Below are 22,074 nucleotides of genomic sequence, written 5' to 3'. Positions count from 1 at the left end.
ACTCGAAAAGCAAGATGGTCTCGCGTAAATATTTTAATCGATCGAGCAGTTTCGCAACTCACGAAAAGGGAGAAGCAAATGTCATCGAACGAAAATTCCACGGAGTCTTGAGTCTCGCAATTGTGTAGCTCAAGTACAGACTTCCATGCCGAAGAAGTTCCGTCGTAGCGGTGTTTTTCGGTCACGTCGCATTTTATTCTTGCGGCCTTAAAATACGCCAGATACTTTAAAGTCTTCCGCGCGGCGAAACCAAAAAGTGACGATATACTTGTCGTAAAATAGCGAAGCTGTGTTTGTTTTTTTTTTTTTGCGGGAGCTCGGGCGAAATTGCAATTTCTTTGGATGCCTTCGGGCCAGCTTCGGGAAAAAGAGTGGACCATCAATTAATTTGATAATCGATTGCTCGCCGCGGCGTGAAACTAACGTGCACGTAAGCGCGCGCGCGCGCGGGTTATTATCCAGGCGCCAGCTAAGCATGCAATTTTCAGTTATGAAGGGCGAATTCTGCGCTCGCGCGAAAAGGAAACAACGAAAGGATTTCAATAATTTTAAGCCGAAGGAATTTCGACGCCGGGGCGGGTATGCCGCCCCGCACGCATTGTGCACACGTTGCTTTTTCCGGCGCAAGCGCATGTAAGTGCCGCCGCGGCTAATACGCCGAGCTTAATAACTTTATGGACGGGGGAGAAAGAAAAAAAGAAGAAGGAGCGCGAGGAAGGTTAATGGTAATACTGGTTGTGTATAGCCGGTGCGTATGAACGAGACACTTTGCTGGCCGTTAATGCGAATATTACGCGGATACTTCTCAACGCAACGATTCTCGAACGTCTACCCCTGTTACATTCCATCAAGTTTATATATAAACGTCTCTCGATGTCAACAACCAACAACAAACAACGCCGGCAGACGGGCGCGTGTATATTTGATGCAGCCATGCACGAGATCCCACATCATATCTTGGACTGCTCAATAGTCATGAGGCCAATGGAGCGTTGGACCTAAATATACTTACGTTCGTTATGTTACCAGCATCTTCGACGCTCAACTGCTCGAACATTCACAGTGACGATCATCCGTGCCCTGGATTTTCTCAAATTTGACGTACACTTCGGCTAATCCTGCGACTTAGTAAATTGAGCCGCAGATCGAGGGACGCGACGATGGGAACGAGCTATTTAGCATAAGCAGAGCGTACGAGGAAGACGAGAACGAAAGAATGGAAAGGGAAGGCAGAAGTCGGTGCGTGCAAACAAAGGAAGGCGCGGGAGGGAGCGCACCGTCGCCGACTCGCGACCCGGCGAATCCTTCTTCTTTATCTTTCTCTCATAAATTTATGAACTGGCCTTTTCGAAGCCAGCCAAGCATGCCCGTCTCGTGTGTAACGCCATTATCGCGCGAATAACGCCCGGGCGCGCACCTGCGGCCCTGCCCGCCGAAAAATCTGGCGAGCCGCGCGTTCGCTCCCCTCTGGGCGATCGGCCGGCTTTCCGCGATCTGCCACGGCGGCCGTGATCGCGACCGAGCGCGCCGTGCCAAGGTCGAGACGCGCGATTAATCGCTTGTCCTCGGCCAGGCAGACAGATAGTGCTCGTGCCGCGCGCGCGGGTCACTTGCGCCGCCTCCGAGGTCAGCGTCGCGTTGCCAAATATCCCGGCGAGCACTCGGCGCTGGATGCCGCGATCGTTCCACTTTTTCCCTTTGCTTTTCTTTCCTCGTGTTTTTTTGCGCTCGGGGATTACGCGCGCGACGCTCGCCGGCGGTATTCTCGGCGCTGCCGCGGCGGATAAAGCCGTCGATTGAATCATCGCCCTCGAGGGCGTGTCCTCCGGACGCGTCCGGCGAGCGCGTCGCCGATTTGCGTACGCAAAACGAGCACTCCGAAGAACGGCTCTCGAGCGCGGCGACGGCGGCCTGACCGAATCGCTATACATAGCCGGCTGGGAGGAGGCGCCGAAATTCACGCAACGCTTCCAGCTTCTCGACGACCGAGACGTCGCGGAGAAAGCTCGCGCGGCGTCGTTATAAAATTCACCGGGGAAAATCGCGATTTCGCAAAAGTGTACGAGCGGCTCGATCGAGCGAACGTTACGGCACGCCTCGCGTAAATATCTCGCGGGCGCGCGAGATGTTAATCGAATGAAAAGTCCGCCGACCGACGCGCGCACAACGCATAAATAATAGCCGCGAGACAATGCTAATCCGATGTATCGGCCTCGGTAATGAGTAACGGCATTTACGTACATACATCTCTCTCGCTGTGAGGCGCCTCGAGGGCAAGATAAGTACTTGACATGCGCGCAGAGCCCCGCGCGCGCGGACTACTTTTGCCGATGCAAATCGAGCAGCTGCGGTCATTCCGTCGGTCGCTCTTGTATTTTTCTTTTCCTCTTCGGCCGCGCTATCGAGAATTCCGCGCGCACCTCCTCGCTTGCCTCAGCCTCCGGGAATCGGCGTTCGTATTTCGGCTTTATCGCGCGCGCTCCGCGGACTGTCCACGAGCGCTGCACGTCGATTGATAATGAGTTCGTATCGGCTGTGTCGCAACGCCGCCGACCTAATTACGGTCGCCGTCGCGGAGAACGATCGCGCGAAAAGAATCCGTATACGGACGCGCGGGCTCTCGCCTTGTGCGCCGAGGGGGTCCGCAGGACGACGACGGACACGAAAAACGCTTAAAGCTCCGTTGACGCGGCGGCAACACTCATCGTCTCGAATGTCTCGCCGCGCCGAGAGCCCGTATCAACAGAGAGCAGCCGCTGATTATCAATGTCAGCGAGAGCGGCCGACGGCGCCGATGACCTTAATTTGCTCGCCGAGAGAATCCAATGAATGGCCGGGGCGACGGCGCTTTCCGCAATTTCGTCGAGGATTGCCCGCGTGAGAGCGGCATTATTTGAGCGGCCAGAGAGCGAGAGAGAGAGAGAGAGAGAGAGAGAGAGAGAAGTTCATATGAGATCATCCGCAAAGCTCTATCTTCGCCGGAGCCCCACCGAAAAGGCCGAGAGACGTTCCTTTTCTTTCTTTTTATTGCGTAATCCGAGCAGCCGAGCTGCGCTCTCTCTCTCTCTCTCCCTCTTACGAAAACGAGGTGTACGTTTACATACATCGACCTGGCGTCTTCTTCTTCAACGTGTAATGAGTAAAATGCGCAGCGGCGCCCGCGACACCTGTTTAATGAGCGCTGTATGCGTGCAGCATAAAATTCCATACTCGCCTACCGACATTTTTCATCTCCGCGCGCGCTTAATCATTCCTCAAATTGCCAAGAGCGCGAAATAACGTTTTGAACGCGCGATACGTCGTCTCTTTCGCCGAGCGACGCATTAATTAGGCGAGATGTTACGTACCATTGACACGAGCGTACGCGCATATCGGGAGTTGTACCACGCGCTCGACTTAAAGAAAGAAAAAAAAAAGAAAAAGAAGGGTCGCGGCAAAAGTAAAAGGGTCGTCCCCCTGACGCTCAAGTTCTCAAGCGCAGATTTTCGCCGCTCTCGCCTAGCTCAAAAGAGATATAAAGTGGAGCACATCTCCTTCGCACTCGAACTACCCGTAATAGTCTATTGTCTACGACTTTTAAGACGGCAAATCCTTTGCGGGACGCGTCGTTGACACTCGCCTACATTTTCATCATCTGGCTTGTTACCGTACAAATCCGAGATTCTACATCGCTGCGAGTTTAACATGCCCTGTTAATATACCGACTTTGACGAAGAGAAAACGTGCCACTATGATTTTATTATCTAAAATGCAAAAGTCACAGGTCTGCAAAACTTGTTTCTGTTCGCCTCATAAAAACCAAATTTCCCTCTCGCTCTTTTTCCAATAACGACATTTAACCGTACTCAAGTCAATTTTCAATATTATAATAAATATGACAAACGTCCGAAGAAAGGACACGAGTTTATTGAAAATTCGTAGGAACATATCGCGCGCGCACAGACGATCCGTCACGCGCGCGACAAATTCAAAACAACGCCCGCGAGGCGTTAAAAGAGCGTGGCGTCAAACGCAGAAGCGCATAAAAAAAAAAAAAAAAAAAAAAAAAACGGAAATGTTGCGACGCTGTGCTTGTCCATTCAGTTGTAAGCGTAATGAGCGTATAATACCGGGGCGTTCGGCTTTTCAAGCGGCGTGCGAACGCGTCTGGTTCTTTTGACGCCTTCGCTTTTTCTTCTTCCATTTTTTCTTCGCGCGCGCGCGCATAAATGTCAATGCGTTGCGCGCGCGCGCGACATTCTATATATACATGTATAAAAACACAGAGAGTCGCATCTGGCTGCGTTTGCAAGCCGCGCGGGTTGCTTTTCAACGAGGCGCGCGCAGAATGCATTCCGTCGCGAATGTTTGAAGGCGCGCGTTTCGTTTCATTATCGATTGTCTCGAGGAAATCACGTTTTCTTTTTCATCTCTTAATTGCAATAGTTCTCGAGCCGTTAATATCATCGAAGTGTGTTCGGAGGAAAACTTGCCAAGGGCCTTGTCGGCGGCGCACTTCGCTACGAATAAATCTGATATATGCGGCGGCCGATATCCAGTTACCAATTACGATACCAATTACGCATGAATTTTCAGTGTATCGGGCTTCGATAGCTGGGAGAACGCGAGCTAACAATTACTATTAGCGCGATTATAGTCTCTCATTAAAGGCGTACATACAGCTCGATCGCTGAAATAAATTCCAAACTCACTCTCTCTCTCTCTCTCTCTGGGGCGCGCGGCCCCCTCGTCATTAAAATTCGACCAAAATTCACGCAACGCTCGCGCGACTATAAGCTATTGCCTCTCGACTTGTCCGCTACAGCCTAGTTCGGGGCGGCTGAGACGTTTGAAAGCTCTCGACGACTAGATGGGATGCGAGTCTCGGTGTGCGCGAGGCTCGTCAGAATCGGAAGCGTATTGAACGATTTGGCCGCCTCTCTCGCGCGCTCACGTGCCACGACGCCAAGAGACGCCATGCAGATACAACTATTTTACCCGTTTTAGCGCCCCTTCCCCTACGCAGGCAGCCGATCAAGCTCTCGTTTTGTTGCGTTGCTTGCGAAATAATAATCGCGCCCCGAGTGATATAAATATCTTGGCCGAATTTATCATTAAGAATAACAATTTATACTCGATAAAAGGTTTAGTACTTTCAAGGATTTACACGGTGAAACTAAATTTGTAAAATTTACACGAGTAATAGATTTCCATTTGAAATACGCTGAGTCAAAATTACACATCTGGATCCGTGCAAAATTAATGACAATGTATTTAAATGAGAACAATACGCTTGCCTTGTTTAATTTTACACAGTTGGTTTTGTCGTAACTCTGGCCAAGAAAGTTACGAAGCTTATAAATAGCCGTCAATTAATAAAACGTCAATCAGATTGCTTTGTTAGAGAAGATAATGAAATATTTTGATTCTATAATTCACGTTATTACCGCGCATGTGCAGCTATAGCCGTGCATAATTTAACTATTGAAATATTGAACGATTCAGACTTATAGACAGTTGCTTTATGTGAAAATCCATTAAGATATTCGGCGCAGAGATCGATTCCAGCGTCTCCCGAGCGAGGCAGTATAGGTCCGATTCTGCGTGCGCGCGTCAGGTTAGCGGGGACATTTGAAATGCCAGCGAGGCCCGGGGCAACGGATAAAGGTGTCAAGACTATTACGGCGGTTTTGACGCGCGACCGGCCAAACAAGAGCATTTAAGCCGCGGCGCCGCTTCTTAGGTTGTTGTTGCGAAGAGCATGTGTTGACTACAAATAACTCGCGAGCCGCGAAGCAATTGTGTATGAGGCGCTTGTAGCGCGCTCGGCAACGAGTGCGAGCTAGCGCGGCTGTAGCCGACTGCTTGCCCAGTAACCTCACGTGTTACTCATAAAGAACCAATTCTTATCTAATACACCATATAAATTCAGGATCAGAGTACCATTTCGTAGTGCAGATCTTCAACGTAATCCGCGAGACCCCCTCCCACCCCCCCTGCTTCGCAACGTGATTGTCCGTCGCTGGAACACTGACCGTTCTAACCCCTCCCCCGCACACACTCACACGCACACACGTATACATTTTCACCTTACCATTTCGGACTTGATTTTTTGCGATTTCCCTCCCTGTTGCTTTTAATAACGCCTTTTCATCTATTATTTATATCAATCAATTCGTGGCTTTTATCGCGCACTCGATGTTTATTGTTTTTTTTTTTTCGCTGCGTCCAGCTAGCGGCATTTAATTTATTTGCGTTGAGACACCTTGCTCATACTGAAAAAACGCCTTTCGCTTAGACAAAAGGAAAAATCGGAGAAAGAGCGATACATTTCTTGCCGATAGAACTTTTTACCGGTGCGAATAAAAAATTTTAGAGTTCGAGAAAACGTGACACGCCGACGAATAGTTTTCCAGGCATTACAGGACTTTATCTTGTAAGATTCGTTACAAAAATAACCAATTTCGGCGATGCGACATTATCGATATTACAAAGGCAAATTACACAAGTATCTCTATCAGAAATATTTATCGTGAAAATTATATTCTTCGGTCTATAATTAAATTGATGAAAAGAAAAAGTTCTTTCTGACTGTACACTTTTCATAAATGAATATTCCATTTACGGGCGTTCGGTTTTTCGGCAATCGTTCGTAACTCAGAACCTTGTATTACCGTCGAAAAAGATGAACGGCCAACATCGCTTTCACTTTGCTGTTAAATAGCCTGGCCTTCTTTGGCCTTGAAGTTCACGCGAAGACACCTTATACAATCCTTTACATGAGTCGAAGCAAAAAAGTCGTGCCAGCTGACTTCAGACCTACAAGTACTATCAGTAAAAGAATAAATTAAAACACCCAAGAAACAGAAATTAATGAGTGCATAAATAAGTCTCAATCTACATGTTATGCGCATTTACTTGTTGTCTGATAGTATTAGACAAATTGTAAATAAACATGGAGTAATAACAAAAATTGACTTCGAAAAACAATTTATTTGCTTTTATTTATTTTCAAACTATTTGTTGACAATTGGTGTTATTTAGTATTGCTAGTGTAGTCAAGCGCGCCTCGCGCTTTCATTTTTCGTTTGCATTGATATCCAGTTTCATGCTTGAATCAAATTAAAATTGTTACGGACGAAATAAAAAATTCTAAATTACGACAAACGCATAAAGCGATTCCATGTTCTGGCCAACAACCGTCGATGTTATTTGGTAAATAAAAATCCTATCGCGTAATTGATATTCGGAGATTTTATTACAATTTCATATCTAATAACGTAGCAAATGCTTAGGTGTTTAGCTATGGATAATGGGTAGCGCGCCAAGTTTGTTTCTCTGTTTTTTATTTCTAAGTAAATCGAATCAGCCTTATCTCGCGATTTAATTTTTTTTATTTTTTAAAAATCTCAAACTTTTACTAAGATATCTCTATAAATAATTTATCGATACATGATTCTTTTAATTTCTGGTAATTATAATTATACGAAGCAAGAATTTGTAACAAATATATTTAAATAATTTATACGTCCGGAGATAAATCTTACTTATTTGTTGAATGTGTCAGTTGCGGTGTTATTATTATTATATTATATCTAAACATGGATATATATACAAATACATGATTTACCGACTTTTATTTATTCATTTTTTGGCATATTTTCTTCTAAAATACAAATTGGAAGACGTTTCTACTTAGGCTAATAAATGGTTATTAGATAATAAAGCGAAATACGGTCGACTCGTTAATGAACTCAACAAAATGTTTATTTCCGTAGCAACGTTGCATGGTGACTGTCTATTTTTCTCAGATAAAATTATTGATCCAATTTTCTTTTAAAAATATTATTTTTGTTAATTTTAAGTGTGTACGTCCTCCGATGCGTATTTTAAGAGAAAATATGCCCCGAAAAAAAAGTCGACAAAACAGATGTATGGCATCCCCTTAAGGTTAATAGGTCATCTTTCTTCCTTATTTTTTCTTTCATAAAAAAGAGAACCTGACAAAGTGAAGCCAGTTTATTCGTGATTTATGATTGGCTAAAAGATATAGTCGTGTGATCAGCTATTATGGTATAGTGTATATGTATTATATACACTCATAACAAATTACTACAGCATGAATTTAATATGAATTGATTGATTCGTTGATTCCTGTTAACCTCAAAATGGAAACCGACTGATGTCTCGATATAGAAATTAATCGAACTTTGCTTTAGTGGTTTCGGTTGTATTAAGTTACGTGAAATGTTACAAAATTTTTAGAAAAATGCATTTATTACAATCGTGATAAATGTCTACTGAAATATGATATTTACGTGCGATTATAAATTATTATAATGTTTTTAAAATTTACATAATTTTTTTTCATTGATAACATTATTTAATTACAAGTAAAGTAACTGCATGTTTATTTAGTAATAAATAATATCGTCGGTTATACCTCATATCAAATTATATTGAATTTTCAAATTTTCAATTTCGCCAATAAAAGTTTTGATCTACAATCGTGCATTAAAACAAATGAAACAAAAACTGAGGAAAAAGATGAGTGCGTGAGGCACGTTAGACATCACTGGGTACGTCATAAATATCGAATCTTATGTTTCTTCATTTGCTGATTAATAGTATATTTAAACCGTGTGATGTAAATTCGTACACGTACTTGCCGAACAAATTTCATTGATATAATATCAGCGGTTATCCGATGCGATTAGCATTAACTACTTTCGACACCTTGCAAACAAGGCTTTGTACCCACTAGCGACAATTACAAGTGCTCGATAATAATTTTAATTGGAACATGTCGACTGGATAAAGTAAGTAATCCCAACGCAAAGTAAATAAGTGACTAGGACATCTGGAAATAATATTGTTTCTCTTTCCTCGCGTAAATAAAATATGCAATTGACAAACGCCTAAGATTTATTGCAGCCCGTAGATTTACTAGAAATGAAGTGACAGCAGCAAAACAGGCGTAGCAGTTCTGATGGGTGTGTAAACGAGAGATGATGAAAGAAAACGAGAGAAGAAAAAAGAGAATAAAATAATCCTCTATTTAAGGCACTTCTCGAGTGCGTCAACTTAACGAAAATATACGTTAGTCTCGTGAAGCGTGTTGGGATGAAGAAGTGCGAGGGCGTGAAAAAGATCTCGGACGCGAGAGTAGGGGGGAGGGGGGGCAGAGAAGGGTATGGCAGGAAGGAAGGAGAGGAGCCCGCTGCGCTCGTGCGGTGGAGGCGATCGTCTTTTGTCCTAAGCCTCGCAGGGTATATTAATGTGAAGAACATGTTACAAGTACGAACAACGAAGGAAAGAAGCGAGCGCGCGGCGCGTCCACGGAATACTAACGATCTATCGCCAAATCTCTCGAAAAAGACCTCGTTTAACGACACGTCTTTGCATTTTAACGGCATTTCTCGCTGCTTAGTGCCAGTCCTAACTTTTTCTCGTAAAAATAGATGAAAATCCCCTGCTCCCGCAGCCCGTGTGCGCACCTCGCAAGGCACATACTTTTTGTTACTCTCTCTCTCTCTTTCTTTCGAATTTCTCTAGCTCGTTACTTCGTCCTCTGACCTTTCCACGAGCGCCTACGTGTACCAACGTCATTGCCCGTGCAACTTCCCTTTTCGCCCCTGCCGAACTTGACTCTTCCACTCATCGTCTTCTCTGCTGTTTCTTTTTTTTTTCAGAATGACGACCTGGTATTCGATCACGACAGCAAATCGAGCGTCGACAGTCCCGCGGAGCAGCGTCACGAATCGCTGTTCGGTAGGATCTGGCAGTGGCTCAGCAGTGAAGCGGATTTCTTGACGCCATTGAAATTGGGTACTTAATTATGCAAACCTTGTCTTCTTTTCGTTTAATGCTTAATTCAATTTGTGGCTTTCATAACGCGATTTCAAAAGTTTTCCACGAAAGCGACGACAGTTGAGCGAGTTTTCTATATTTCAGAGGATTCTCGCAAGCCGCTGGAATCGAATTCGTTGACGAGCTCTAATAGTCGTCAAAAACGGCAAGCCAAGGAAGACAATGAAGTTATCAATGATGAATATAAATCTCGAAGTAATCAATATAACGTAAGTTAATTAAATACTTGAAATAATATCAATAGACCGCTTTAATTTGATTAGCATTCACTGTATAATAAATATAGAGTCTCCGAACCGAAGTTTTGAGATATTCAAATTCGTTCATGTTACAGTTTAAAGTTGTTTAAAAGATATAAAATAGAATTTATTTCAGTTCTTGCTATTATAATCTGCTATCGCTCGTTATAATTTCAATAATTATTTGTTTGCACGTATATATAGGAATATTCGTCGGTACAGCCAAAACTATCGAGCAAATATAACCAAGGTGACGATGAAGATGACGTGGGTTCCGGAGAATCCGAAGTAGATAGAGACGTGGAAGGTAGTGCAAACAATAATGACTTTCATACGACAGTGTCAGCGATTACCACGACGCCGACCACCACCACTACTACTACGACTACGACTACTACGATTACTACTACCAGTACTACCACTACTCATGGAAGTCAAGGAATTGAAACGAACCTTGGTGATGGAAATGAGTTTGATGAGAAAAGTGAGAATAATATATCGGTTTTCTTTGAAATTCATTGGAAGTTGCTTTAATCGATAACTGTTTTTCAGATGTTTATAGGATATCCATGACTATTAACGAGCCGTACAGAGCAGAATTCGATAGGCGAGACGATGACAAGTTCAAAAAGTTTGCTGAGAATCTCACAAGAACCGTCGAAGACATTTTACACCAGCATTTGCGCAGAGATCACCACGTTACTTTCGTCAAAATGGAGTGAGTCTTCTAGAACTTATAAACTTGCAAAAATAAATCTGAACGATCGTCTATGTTTTTTCTTATAGGAACGCTCCAGATCCATTCGAATCTCGCGTTAACTTGGATATCTCCACGATCAGCAGTGAATCTGACGTTCGAGACGAACTTGAAACCCATATTAACAAATATTATTCTTTGGGCAAGTTTACAGTCAATCCTTCTACCTTCCGACTCCGCGCCGTTATAGGTAGGCTAATATTTCTAATGAGTTATGCTAACTTATATTGAGCATTTTACGTTTCCATTACTGTTACGTCGTTTGTTACAAATATTGTCCCGTATAATGAACCGTTTTAGACTAATATATAACAAAACGTAACGTCTGTGAATAAGTTGGAATTTTTAAAATCTATTTCTTACGTTTTATATTTCAATTTTAGCGTGTCAATCAGGAGAAATTTCTTGTGATGTTTCGAGATGTATTTTACAATCACAACGATGTGATTTCAAGTCAGACTGCGAAGATGGTAGCGACGAAGCTGGTTGCAGATATCCGAGTGAGTTTATTTCTATATTGTTAAGTTTTCTGATTAAATAATACCTAAAGTACGAATGGTAAATTGTGATGATTATTATTAAATTATAAATTTGCAAGCTCTGCAAGAATTATCATGCAAAAGTCAAATGTTTTACATTCACTGAGAATATGAGCCTTCACGTCATGCATATTGAAATTCATTATTAAATAAAAAAGAATTATTTCTAATTGAGCATTTAGTGAAATGAACAGTATATTCCGTATCTATGCACGAATATTGATTTTGTCTTCGCGTACGGGGTATCTTACAAAATTAGAATAAGTTATGTATTATTAAAAGAAATGGTGTTAATTGATTTACAAATTCTACTTACCTCCTCTCGATGTCGCAGATCTGTGGTCGGTAAAGATGTTGAGCTTCGGACGATAAACGAAAGATCGATTTTTTTTAAGATACCGCAGAGTTCGCGGTTGCCGATTATGGTCCTTACATTTTATAGAAACATAATTTTATTGTTAAATAAATAAATGATTGCGGTTAAAGGGATATTTCCAACTAATATATTTATCTGATATTCAAGCATTACTGACATTGATAAGAAATTCTCGATGAAAATCATGAATCATTTTGAAATTGGATTTAATACAGGCATAATTGAATTTTAAATTTGATCGAATATGCACGGAAATAGTATCGGGTGAAAATGAAAAAGGTCGAATAGTTGAGCAGTGACCACGCAGTGATAAACGAAACTATAATTTTTCGCGTTCCTTTTCTTCATTAAATATCACTTTGAAAACCAATACGCTTCGTATGTTTCAATCAACAGTTTCTAAACGCATACGCATACTGAAAACTTGTATTGAAACAATGGAAAACTTGATTGAAACTGTTATGCGCGCAAAGACGCGCGCGGCGCGCTTTTATCGGAAATGCAAATATTGAAGTACGCACTGTAAATCAATATAAATGCATCGCGAAGTATGTGCTGTACGAGCTTTTGAGTAGTTTATGGGACACTTAAGTATTTTTTTCCTTTTTTTCTCGAAAGATTCAAAGTGAAAATTGCTCAACGTGCTTGCGCGAGTGGATAGTTGTTAAATCTAGAATAGTTCTGTTTATAGCTTCTATTTCCAGAAATGCTCGCAGCGAGCGCGCGCGCGCGCGTGTCGCCCGCGGAGGCCGAAAAGGCCAAAGCTGCCAAGCCCGTCACGTGTTTCACTTTCATTAGGACTAATTAATACAAATCTTTCGGATAAGCGATGCTCTTTGAGCTTATAATAAATCACGAATAGCCGCATGCTAACCACGTCAGCTAAAAATATTCAAAGGAGCGGGAAAGAAAAAAAAAAACGATCGGATGGCTTGCGAGTCGAGCGGGAGAGGCTTGATGATTAGTCGATCTCAACACGTTAAATAAGGTCAGCAGCTGGCGAAGCTGTCGGTTGCCGTGGCTGCGTCGCCGGCTGTGCATTAGAATGCCGTACTGATGAATATTCAAAAAATGTCGAGGGCTTTTTGCTCGTGGTCTTGTTCTCATCCGCGAGCTCGCTCGCGCGCGCAAAAGACGTTGCTGCAGTCTCTCTTTTTTTACTCCTCTCCTTTTTATATGCCAAGCAGATCGATCGCGCGATGCACATTATGGACCTCTCGTGTGCATGTACTTCTCGCCGCAGCGTATATACTTCCGACAAATTGAAAAAGAGGCTGAAGAAAAGCCAAAAAAAAAAATAAAAATTCTCGATCACTCTCCTAAGGTCGTTCAACTTCTTTTTTCGTCCGATGGATTTCGTCCTGCGCGAATCCACTACAGCGCCTCTTTCGGTCTTTCTTTTTCCTGTCGCTTGCCAATTTCCAGCGTCACGCAGCAGTGACAACTGCTTAAAAAAACCAGGAAGCTAATACTTATGAACCCGTTGTGTGCACGACTCGCGCGATCGATAAGACGTTGAGCTTTTCCGCGACATCCGTGCTTGGCTAATTAATATCCCAAATGCTTAATGGGCCATTCGTTTCCTCCCTCCCCCCTCTTTTTTAGACTTCTAGCTCACTTTGCCTGCTCCCTCGTCGTTTGCATTATTCAATTTCCGCAAGGCGAAAGCTTACCTTTCGCGAGTATTGCCGAGCGATAAGAGGTTTGGTTACGAATCAAGAGTTACGCTTCGAGGAAAACATACAATCCCAGCGTAGCCGCGCCGGCAATTTCAAGAGCATGTGCCTACAACCGGGCTATAAAAGTTGAAGTGATACACGTACACATTCATTGAAGCACGCGCCTCGCTCCGCGAGTGGGCCATAGAAGATTGCAATGAAATACCGTCATGCGATGATGATGGGGATTCCCGCGGTTCAGTTTGGACTGCTTCTCTTCAATTTATATCTCTTACGACGCGTTACTTGAAGGCTTCGTTCGACCAGCTTTCAACAAGCTCGTAACTTTTAATTCCACGCGATTGGGAAAATGATGCGTGCGCGTTAATAAAAAAAAAAAAAAAAAAAAAAAAGTAAAAAAAATGATACGTTCCAAGGCGTGCGCGCCTGCGCTGTACGCGCGCGTACGAATTTCACTGGGATTGAAAAGCGGTACAGTCAGCGTAACGCAGAGCGCAGCCAGCACGTGCGGAGTCGCATTCCTGTGCCGCGCAGCGCGGAGCTTCGAGAGACACTCGACGCGCGCGTCTCTCGAAAGGCAGTCGGGGAGCGGGTTGCGCGCGTCCGCGTACACAATCGAGTCACGAAATTCGCGTCGAACGCGCCGCGCGGTAATCGTGTCCGAGGGTGGCAGAGTCGCTGTCCGTCGATCGCGGAGAGATGGGGGGCGCGACGTCAGGGGAGCAGCAGCAGCGCGACGACGAAACGCGCGATCGCGAGTCCGGGGCGCCGCGTAATAACGCTTTTGCGGGCGGGCGCAGCGATATTTAGAACTTGCCGGCGCGCAATGACACTGCGGCGGGGCGAGGAAAAGACCAGATTGCTGGGCGTTACCGACTCTACGTCGCGCACTTAGCATCCCTTTGCCTCTCTCTAATTTACCCCCCGTTGCTGCTGCTGCTGCTGCTGCTGATGCGATATCCGACTTTTTGCAATTTACCGCTCTCCGAGCTTCCGTTCCAAATCTCTTTTCAGTCGTTGCGTCGCGCGGACAATCTCGATTGCTCGTGTAGTTTTTTCGTTGTCTATTGTGGTGCTTTCGGTGAGCGAGTCGGAGGGAAATCGAGCGGTAAGATTTATCGTAAGTTTTAATTGGGTATGCGTAGCCTGCACAATACTCTCGTCGGAAAGTTATGATTGAAAATTATTGCGGACGTTATCGCATCTCCCTTCTTCCATCTTCTCTGTAATGCCGTGCGACGAGCCACGCACAGCTGCAGATCCGCGACTTTTTGCCGTACGTTCGTTCGTTCCCGACGCAGTTTTTACTTCGCGTCGATGACAAACGTTGCGCAGCACTCTGTGCCGTGCTGCTTTAAATAAGTCGCAACAGCGTTGTCAAATTAATATTGAAGCTTCGCGCGCTAGATGCGAATCAATAATGCAAAGCCGAGCGCTTTCGTCGAACCGAGAATCGGCGTGGCTCCGCGCCGGTCAACCGCGACTGCAGCTTGCCGCCGTGGCGTAATAATAGAAGCCGACGAGGACACAATCCGTCCGAGTACGTTGCGCAGGGCGTGAGCGTCCGAGTGCCGCGCTTAGGACTGGTCAAATGCACGTCGCGTCTAATAATAGTCGACGAGCGCGGCAACGCGTGCAGTCCAGCCGGCAAGGCGCGATAAGCGCGACTCGTAAAGGGAAAAGCACGAGGGGGCCCCGCGCGCGCGACACGAAAGCCTCGGCTGATTAGCCGCGCCGTGGAAATTCTCGGCCGCGGCGCGTTCTTCGCTCTACGCGGGCGGACAGAGCGTCGATTCGGCTCGCGCGCGCGGCTCGGACTGCCCCGGCAAATCGGAAAAGTTTTAAATAAAGTAAGTTTTTTGAAGCGTGCCCTTTGCATTCGCCGACGCGCCAAGCGAAAACTCATTGTCGACCCGACACGTCTCACGCACCCACTCTTCTCCGCCGCGCCGTTCTATTTATTTATTCAGCTCTCTCACTCCCTCCCTGCCTCCCTCCCTCCTTGTGCCGCGCCTCTCCATGCTAATCGTGTCTCTTTCGCTCTTGCTTGCGCTGTACGATCACCTTCGACGCTTCTCCTGGTGACGACGCTTGTCGTGACAACTGTCGATGGCGGCGTCACCATTCATGACAGTCGTGTAACTTTCGTTTTATGAACACTGATTGATCGCTCTGCCTTTTGGGAAAAGACCAGCTTCTCCTGACCACTTTGACACGTTGATGTGTTTCTAGAAAAACAGGTTTTCGAAATCTCCCGTCGAAAATGCAAGTGTATCGTTGATTTGTCGCGTCCGTACCGTGAAAACAACAAGCCATTCGGCCTGCTTCTGTCGTTCTCCAACAGCTCGACGACGTACAAATCGGAATTTAATAATCGACAAAGGAACTGAATGAGACGCGAAGGCGTTTTCTAAATTAGAGTTTCCTTGTCGACCGATTAATCTGTATTGCCCGTCCATTCGAGACCAACGTAGTTTCTCGGCTCGTCGCTCGTAGATCAATTGCATGGACTTTTTATGCCGTACAGTTGTCATACGTTAATTATTGGAAATTCTACGCGCTCGCCAATAATCGGAAGCAGCCATGGAGATAACATATCCCGATTTAATATACATAGAGATATATAGGAGTAAGAAATTCTTAGTTTGAAGACGGATGACAGATCTGGTGAAATTTCTATAATACCAACGTCTATTTTCAGAAATGAAAGCGATGCAAGCGTGAATATTTCATTTTATGTTTGAGTACAAACTATCTCGCGCGCCAAAATGCCGAGTTCACTTTGGGAAAAATCCCACTTGTCAAGTCCGATCAGCAACGATCCAATGCTTATAAAGCTGCTCGGCTCTAACTGCACGCTTTCCTTCGCTGATGCATTCATTGGACAGTTGAATTGTTCATCGCTGCATGTAGCGAAAAATAAATTTGCAGACTCAGTTTTGCTAATGAGAGCGAGCGAGAGACATTATTTGCGATCGCGTTTCCCAAAGCTAATGCCCGGTGGGAGCGACCTCTGTCAAAATAGTTGGCTGTTTTGGGGTCACTTGGAAAGAAAAAAAAAAATCCAACCGGACGACGACAAGAAGCGATCTGCAAGCGAATCCTAGCAACAGTTCCATCGACCGGAATAACGATTCGACAGATCGCCCTTGTGCCAGTTCGCACGATCGAAACTGGACCGAACAATAAAGAGCGATCGCGAAAGCGGAGTGCGAGGGGGCTCGCGGAGCGTCTTCATAATCTGAATGCGCGCGCCTTCGCGCTCCGTACCTATTTATAAGAGTTAAGTCAGCATATGGAAGAGTTCGACCTCACAGCAGCTCGCTTTTAACAGCTTCTCATAGGCTCTCATCGAGCAGCTACTAGCCTCCAAAACAATCGCAGTTCCACTGTTTCTGCTTGCTCCTTCCACTTGCGTCACGCGCTTCTCGTCATTTCGGATTGGCGCCTGCTTATTCTTCGCCATCAATCCTCAATGACCACTAGTGCACATACGTATTTTAATTTCTTGCTTTCACATTGTTCTTTGTCGCATTGAAGGCTTGAGGAATTCGTCTGTTAATCCTCGCCTTACGTGTACTACACGTCCTGTAATTGTTTAATCGATTTCGCGGTGCATCATTTTAAACATGTATAATGTATCTTCTTTCTTTTTCGAGCGATTATACGGACTATCAACTATTTACATTCCATCTGTTTTGCAAATATGAAAGAAGGAAATCCGTCGCTTAATGCTGTACGCTGATGTTAGATCAGTCCATGCATAAACGAAGTTATGTTTGAAAAATTCAATTCTTAACTAATAGGATATTGGAAATCTAAGCTCCGACCACTTGGCATGACTGAACGTTTTTATATCCTTGAAGCGTGAGCTTTGAGCTCGTTGAGAAATCCTGAGGTAAAGCCTCGCATAAAATAAATGAGTAATTCGAAAAATCGAAATATTCCCGACTACGCGGATGATCGCAAGTGTGGAGCGAACGCCGTCCGTGTACTCGTTTGAAAAGCACGCTACTGCAGCGGAGATTAAAAAAAAAAAAAAAAAAAAAAAAACCCACAGTAACGCCAGCACAGAGGAAACGCGGAGAACAAGTCGCGCGCGAGCGCACAATGCCATTGGTTATTCGAGGAATATGACGGCGGCGCGCTCGCGGAGCGTACGGAATCGTCGACACGGAGCATCGTAAATAAGGCTTAGGTCATTGAATCTCGTCATCCGCGCTCGCTGCGCTCTCCGCCCGAAGAATGCCAATCTCCGTGTTGCGCACGCATCGGCGCGCTCTGGGCAGCGTGGATCCGCCTGTTTTCTTAAAATTCGCTACGAGCCAACGATCAAAACGGGGAACGGGCCGAGTTATTTGCACCCACATGCTCGTGGCGAGATAAAGCGTTGAGTCGGGTTCGGCGCGCGACACCTCTATCCCAGTATTTAAACGTAAGCGCGCCACTGTGCAATGTCCCCTCTCGCTCTCTCTCTCTCTCCGAAAGAGTTATTCTTGCTTGCGACTGTTGTTATCCGCCATAGATTAATAACGGCTATTACGGCCGAAGCAAAAGCACCAGATACAAATATCAGATCTGCAATGATGCTTCGATTAGATCGACACGACCCACGCGACGCTTTTTCATTTGGCTTAATTAATCATCGAGGAGTCAAACCGGCTATGATTTGGAAGATGTTGCCATCCGTACACCCCCTGTATGTATTTAATTTATATAACGCGCTCGCGTTAATCGACTATAACGCAAAGATTCGTCGTCGATTAACTCGATCAGCTTCCTCTACCGAACGAAATGTTCTCTTTTTCTCTCTTTTTTTCGACGTGGTCGCCCACCACGTTCGATAACGTAATTGTATACACGTGATCGAAATTTCACTGCACTGTTTTCCCAACCCCGTGAATTTCGAAGAGAAGGAGGAGGAGGGGGAGGGCGGCGTCAACGATGAGCGCTCGATTATAGAGCTCGATTGTTCACTTTTTCAGCCGCGCGCCATGTCCAGACGTGCGAATAAGCCGGGCACAGCGCGACACGCGTGCTCGCGAGATACACCCGCTGCGACGCAGGAACAACGATCGGGTAAGATCTGCGGAGAAACGTGCTCTCTGATTATCGCGCGCTTCCCGGCAGCATCGTCTGCAGCCTTTGATCGACGATGAATCTTGGCGGGCGAGCTCCGCAGCCCCGCATCACCGGCTTGTATCCACGACTCCACGGCGGCTTTGAATGTAGCGAATTCGTTTGAAAGCCCTTTATAGCAATTGCGCGTATGCCTGTTTACAATCGCCCTCGGCTTTGAAATCCATAGACCAAAAGCGGAACTAACGATCATCTTCAACGCAGCGGAGCGCTCGACTGTGGCAGCAGCGCCCAGCGCCAAAAGCGCTGAATAAAAAGCGAGCTGATTTTTCCGCGTAGGGGGTTGATGGTGGAAAACCGGTTAATTGGAATATGGGCAGCAAAACGAAAAGCTGCGTAAAGAATTGGGCAGCTTGGAAAAATAAAAGAAAAAAGAGGCAAGCGAAAAGCGATGCAAAGCGGCGGCAAGCGCATGCTGCGCGCTGGCTACCTCCCACGCGTCGCGCTGCGCGGCTAGCTCGTCCGTTGACAGAGAGAGAGAGAGAGAGAGAGAGAGAGAGAGAGAGAGAGAGAGAGAGAGAGAGAGAGAGAGAGAGAGTTGCTGCCGCTGCTGCTGGTGGGGTGATGATCGTCTTGTGTGCTGCGCGCCCGACGGCCGCGGCGGTCGGTTCACTGCGCTCTCAGTTCAGCAGCGAGCACACGCTGTGCTGCACACGTACACATACACTCCTCTCTCTCTCTCTCTCCCTTTTTCTCTCTCTCTCTCACTCTCACTCTCTCTCTCTCTCTCTCTCTCTCTCTCTCTCTCTCTCTTTCTTTCTGTCCGTCTTTGCTCCTGATTTCCGATCGCGGTGCCACGGGAAAAATGTGCGAGCTGTCGTCCTCTTGACTCAAGGTAAAAAACCAAGCAAGCAGGCGCGCGCCCACCAAGGAACGTTCGAATTTTCCCGCGGGACAATCGCTTTGCAATCATCTAGCGCCGCTATTTCGAAATTGGGTATTGTGCGCGCGCGCGCGCGCGTCACAGCCGCCTTTCTTTCGCACGGCTTTTTGTCTTTTTTTGTTAATCGGTTTTCCAAGCGCCCCGCGACAACAGCTTGATTGTTCGCGCGCGGTCCCTCGCATATAAGCGCCGTTGTGTCCCAGCGAATTTTCCTTCGCTACCGATTCGACTTGTCGCGTAGGTGGGGCGGTGCAGATTTTTTTCCCTCGGAAGTGTGTCACCGTGCCAGAGGGTTTCGCGAAGCCGACGACCACGTTAGTTATTGATTGTCCGATTGAATTGCCGCGACGGCATATTAATTCTTCAACATTCAGTTTGTCATGGGAGGAGTTCGCGTGAGCTCGGTCATTTATCTGGCAGCGCGCTCGACCAAGCAAACACTGTATTCTCCAAAGTTGCGGGCGTACTGGCGTGTGCCTTCTATTGCTTTTCACTTTGCGCCGCGCTACCGACTCTCGTCGCGGCGCGCCGTTGCCGATAAGCGCGTTTAGCTCCATTGTCAGGCTCGCCATCCAATTAAAAGTCTGTATCTGCGACTTTTCGTAGTTGTTGTTGTTTGGTTTTTGGGGAACGTCGCGCGATTCATTCAGAAACACGATTTCGGACTCGAAAATAAACCGGTACACCGATCTGAATACCAGCGCGCTCGCTCGTCTCTCTTCTCTCGAGTCTAAGATATATTTGGCTATTCGGATCCTCGTAGTATTTCAAAAATAACTTATCCCAATCTTATTTTCTATTGTATAATTAGAATCACGCGGACTCGCGTTTGAGCCTGCGACACGTGCTAATAAAGAAGAGAGGGAGAGGAGGAATCATTTTGTTTTATTTTCTTCTCGAAGCAAAAGGGAGAAGCGAAAAGGGAGAAGCGCTCCGTTAGGCAGGCCGATGGCGTAACACTTGTCGTTTAATAGCGAGTGTCGCAGATTTACGGATAAAAACAAGATGAGCAGCCGCTACCCGCTGCAACTGCTCGTGCTCATTTTTTTCACGCTCCTCGTCGCTGGGACCCAGGCTCAATGGCGACCGATAGAATCAAGAGGTAAACCTTTGCTATTTTTGCTTCAGCTCTTCGCACGCACTAGGCTTATGTCACTTGCAATAAGGTCGTTCAGATAGATTCCTCGGCGCTTTTTTTTCACTCGATACGCATTATTCGACCTATTGATAAACTCAAGATGTCGTGTAATAGTCTGATAACCCAATTGTCAATGACTCTCTCGGTACTTCATTAAATCTTGTGTTTCGTGTCATTCAATTGGTGGAATATTGTTTTGGACATTTTTCAAATTTCACCTTCCCAATACAAACATTCGAGGTGACATTCGTACATCGAGTTGATTACGTTTAAGAAATTATCCACCCAAACAAGTTCCTATTTTATCCTCTGATATTTGTATGAGAAACATTTTTTTGAATATTCCACATGCTCGCGAAATTGGATAGTACAGTAATTTTGTTTCGGAGCGTTGGAATGCGTCGGTCACTGTGCCATTCGAGCGAAAAATCACTTACACGAGAAATTGAACTTTGCAACCCTTGCGATACCTAACGTTTACCTACAGGTGTAATAAAATGCACTTTTACCGGATCAATATACTCTTGAATTCGCAACAGTATTCTAAATTGTTTACGTCAAATTAATGTAAAGAATAACGGCAAAATATGAATATTTCAAAATTATGAAAATTCGTAATAGCACATTCCAAATAAGCCGCTGTTTTCAGTAACAATAAACCTTAGTTTATATGTGAGTGTTTTATGAAATTGATATGCATATAACGTTTATCAATTTATGGAAGGCGTCACATGACACTCTGAGATTATGACTGTGGTGAAAAATTAAATCAGAACGTAAAATGTTCGTTGTAGAATTTCACACAAAGTTCAGTACCAACGCTAATTAAATGCAACACACTCAACATTACGTTGGATTCCAAAGATTTTAAAGGTTGGAAAAAACAAGTATAATTTTATAAATTGAATTATTTTTCGTAGCAATGCAATCGTTTGATGTTTGTCAAAATATAAAATGGAAATACGTTATCTGCAACAGGCGAATAAACTGGTTTTCGGGTGCGGCACGCATGTAATGGCTCACCGAGTGGCTCACTTAACTTTTCATTTAGTTCGAGAATTAAATTTCAATTTACGTCTTTATTAATACCTCTCTAACCTGATAAATGTATATTATTGTTACTCAATAATGCTAATATACGGAATATGCTATTTTATGCCTTAACAATTTTTAAATAAACGAACATTATTCCGAATAGTAATAAATATGCGTGTCAGTGTATATACATAATACGAAAATAAATAACATCGATGAACAAGTCGGCAAAAAATATGGCAAAAAATGTATTTAAAAGCTCAGTAGATTTGATTAGTTAAAGATCGTCGCGTGGAATATGACTAGATAAAACTTGTGCATAATACACTATTATAAAAACAGATTTTAAAATCGTAAAATATTGAACGTTGATATCTCCTGTGCACAGAACATTTTTTATGACCTTACAATCTAATAATATGTAACGCGGTTGAGGAATA

At 44.8% G+C, this 22,074-nt stretch overlaps 1 protein-coding gene across 1 annotated transcript in view; it reads left to right on the top strand.

Moving 5' to 3' along the window:
* Positions 1-22,074, top strand: part of LOC131667604 (basement membrane-specific heparan sulfate proteoglycan core protein-like) — a 47,246-nt gene that overhangs the window by 1,721 nt on the left and 23,451 nt on the right. The window contains exons 2-7 of the mRNA XM_058941112.1: positions 9,672-9,807; positions 9,934-10,058; positions 10,293-10,572; positions 10,641-10,806; positions 10,875-11,035; positions 11,229-11,345. Coding sequence (XP_058797095.1) covers positions 9,672-9,807; positions 9,934-10,058; positions 10,293-10,572; positions 10,641-10,806; positions 10,875-11,035; positions 11,229-11,345 — 985 coding nt within the window. The remainder of the gene's footprint in view (positions 1-9,671; positions 9,808-9,933; positions 10,059-10,292; positions 10,573-10,640; positions 10,807-10,874; positions 11,036-11,228; positions 11,346-22,074) is intronic.

The sequence above is a fragment of the Phymastichus coffea genome, unplaced genomic scaffold, assembly GCF_024137745.1.
Source record: "Phymastichus coffea isolate CEN01 unplaced genomic scaffold, Cenicafe_Pcof_1.1 PCOF00068, whole genome shotgun sequence".
Lineage (NCBI taxonomy): Eukaryota > Metazoa > Arthropoda > Insecta > Hymenoptera > Eulophidae > Phymastichus > Phymastichus coffea.
The sequence above is the reverse complement of the archived record's forward strand: the minus strand, read 5'-3'. Positions and strand labels throughout refer to the sequence as shown.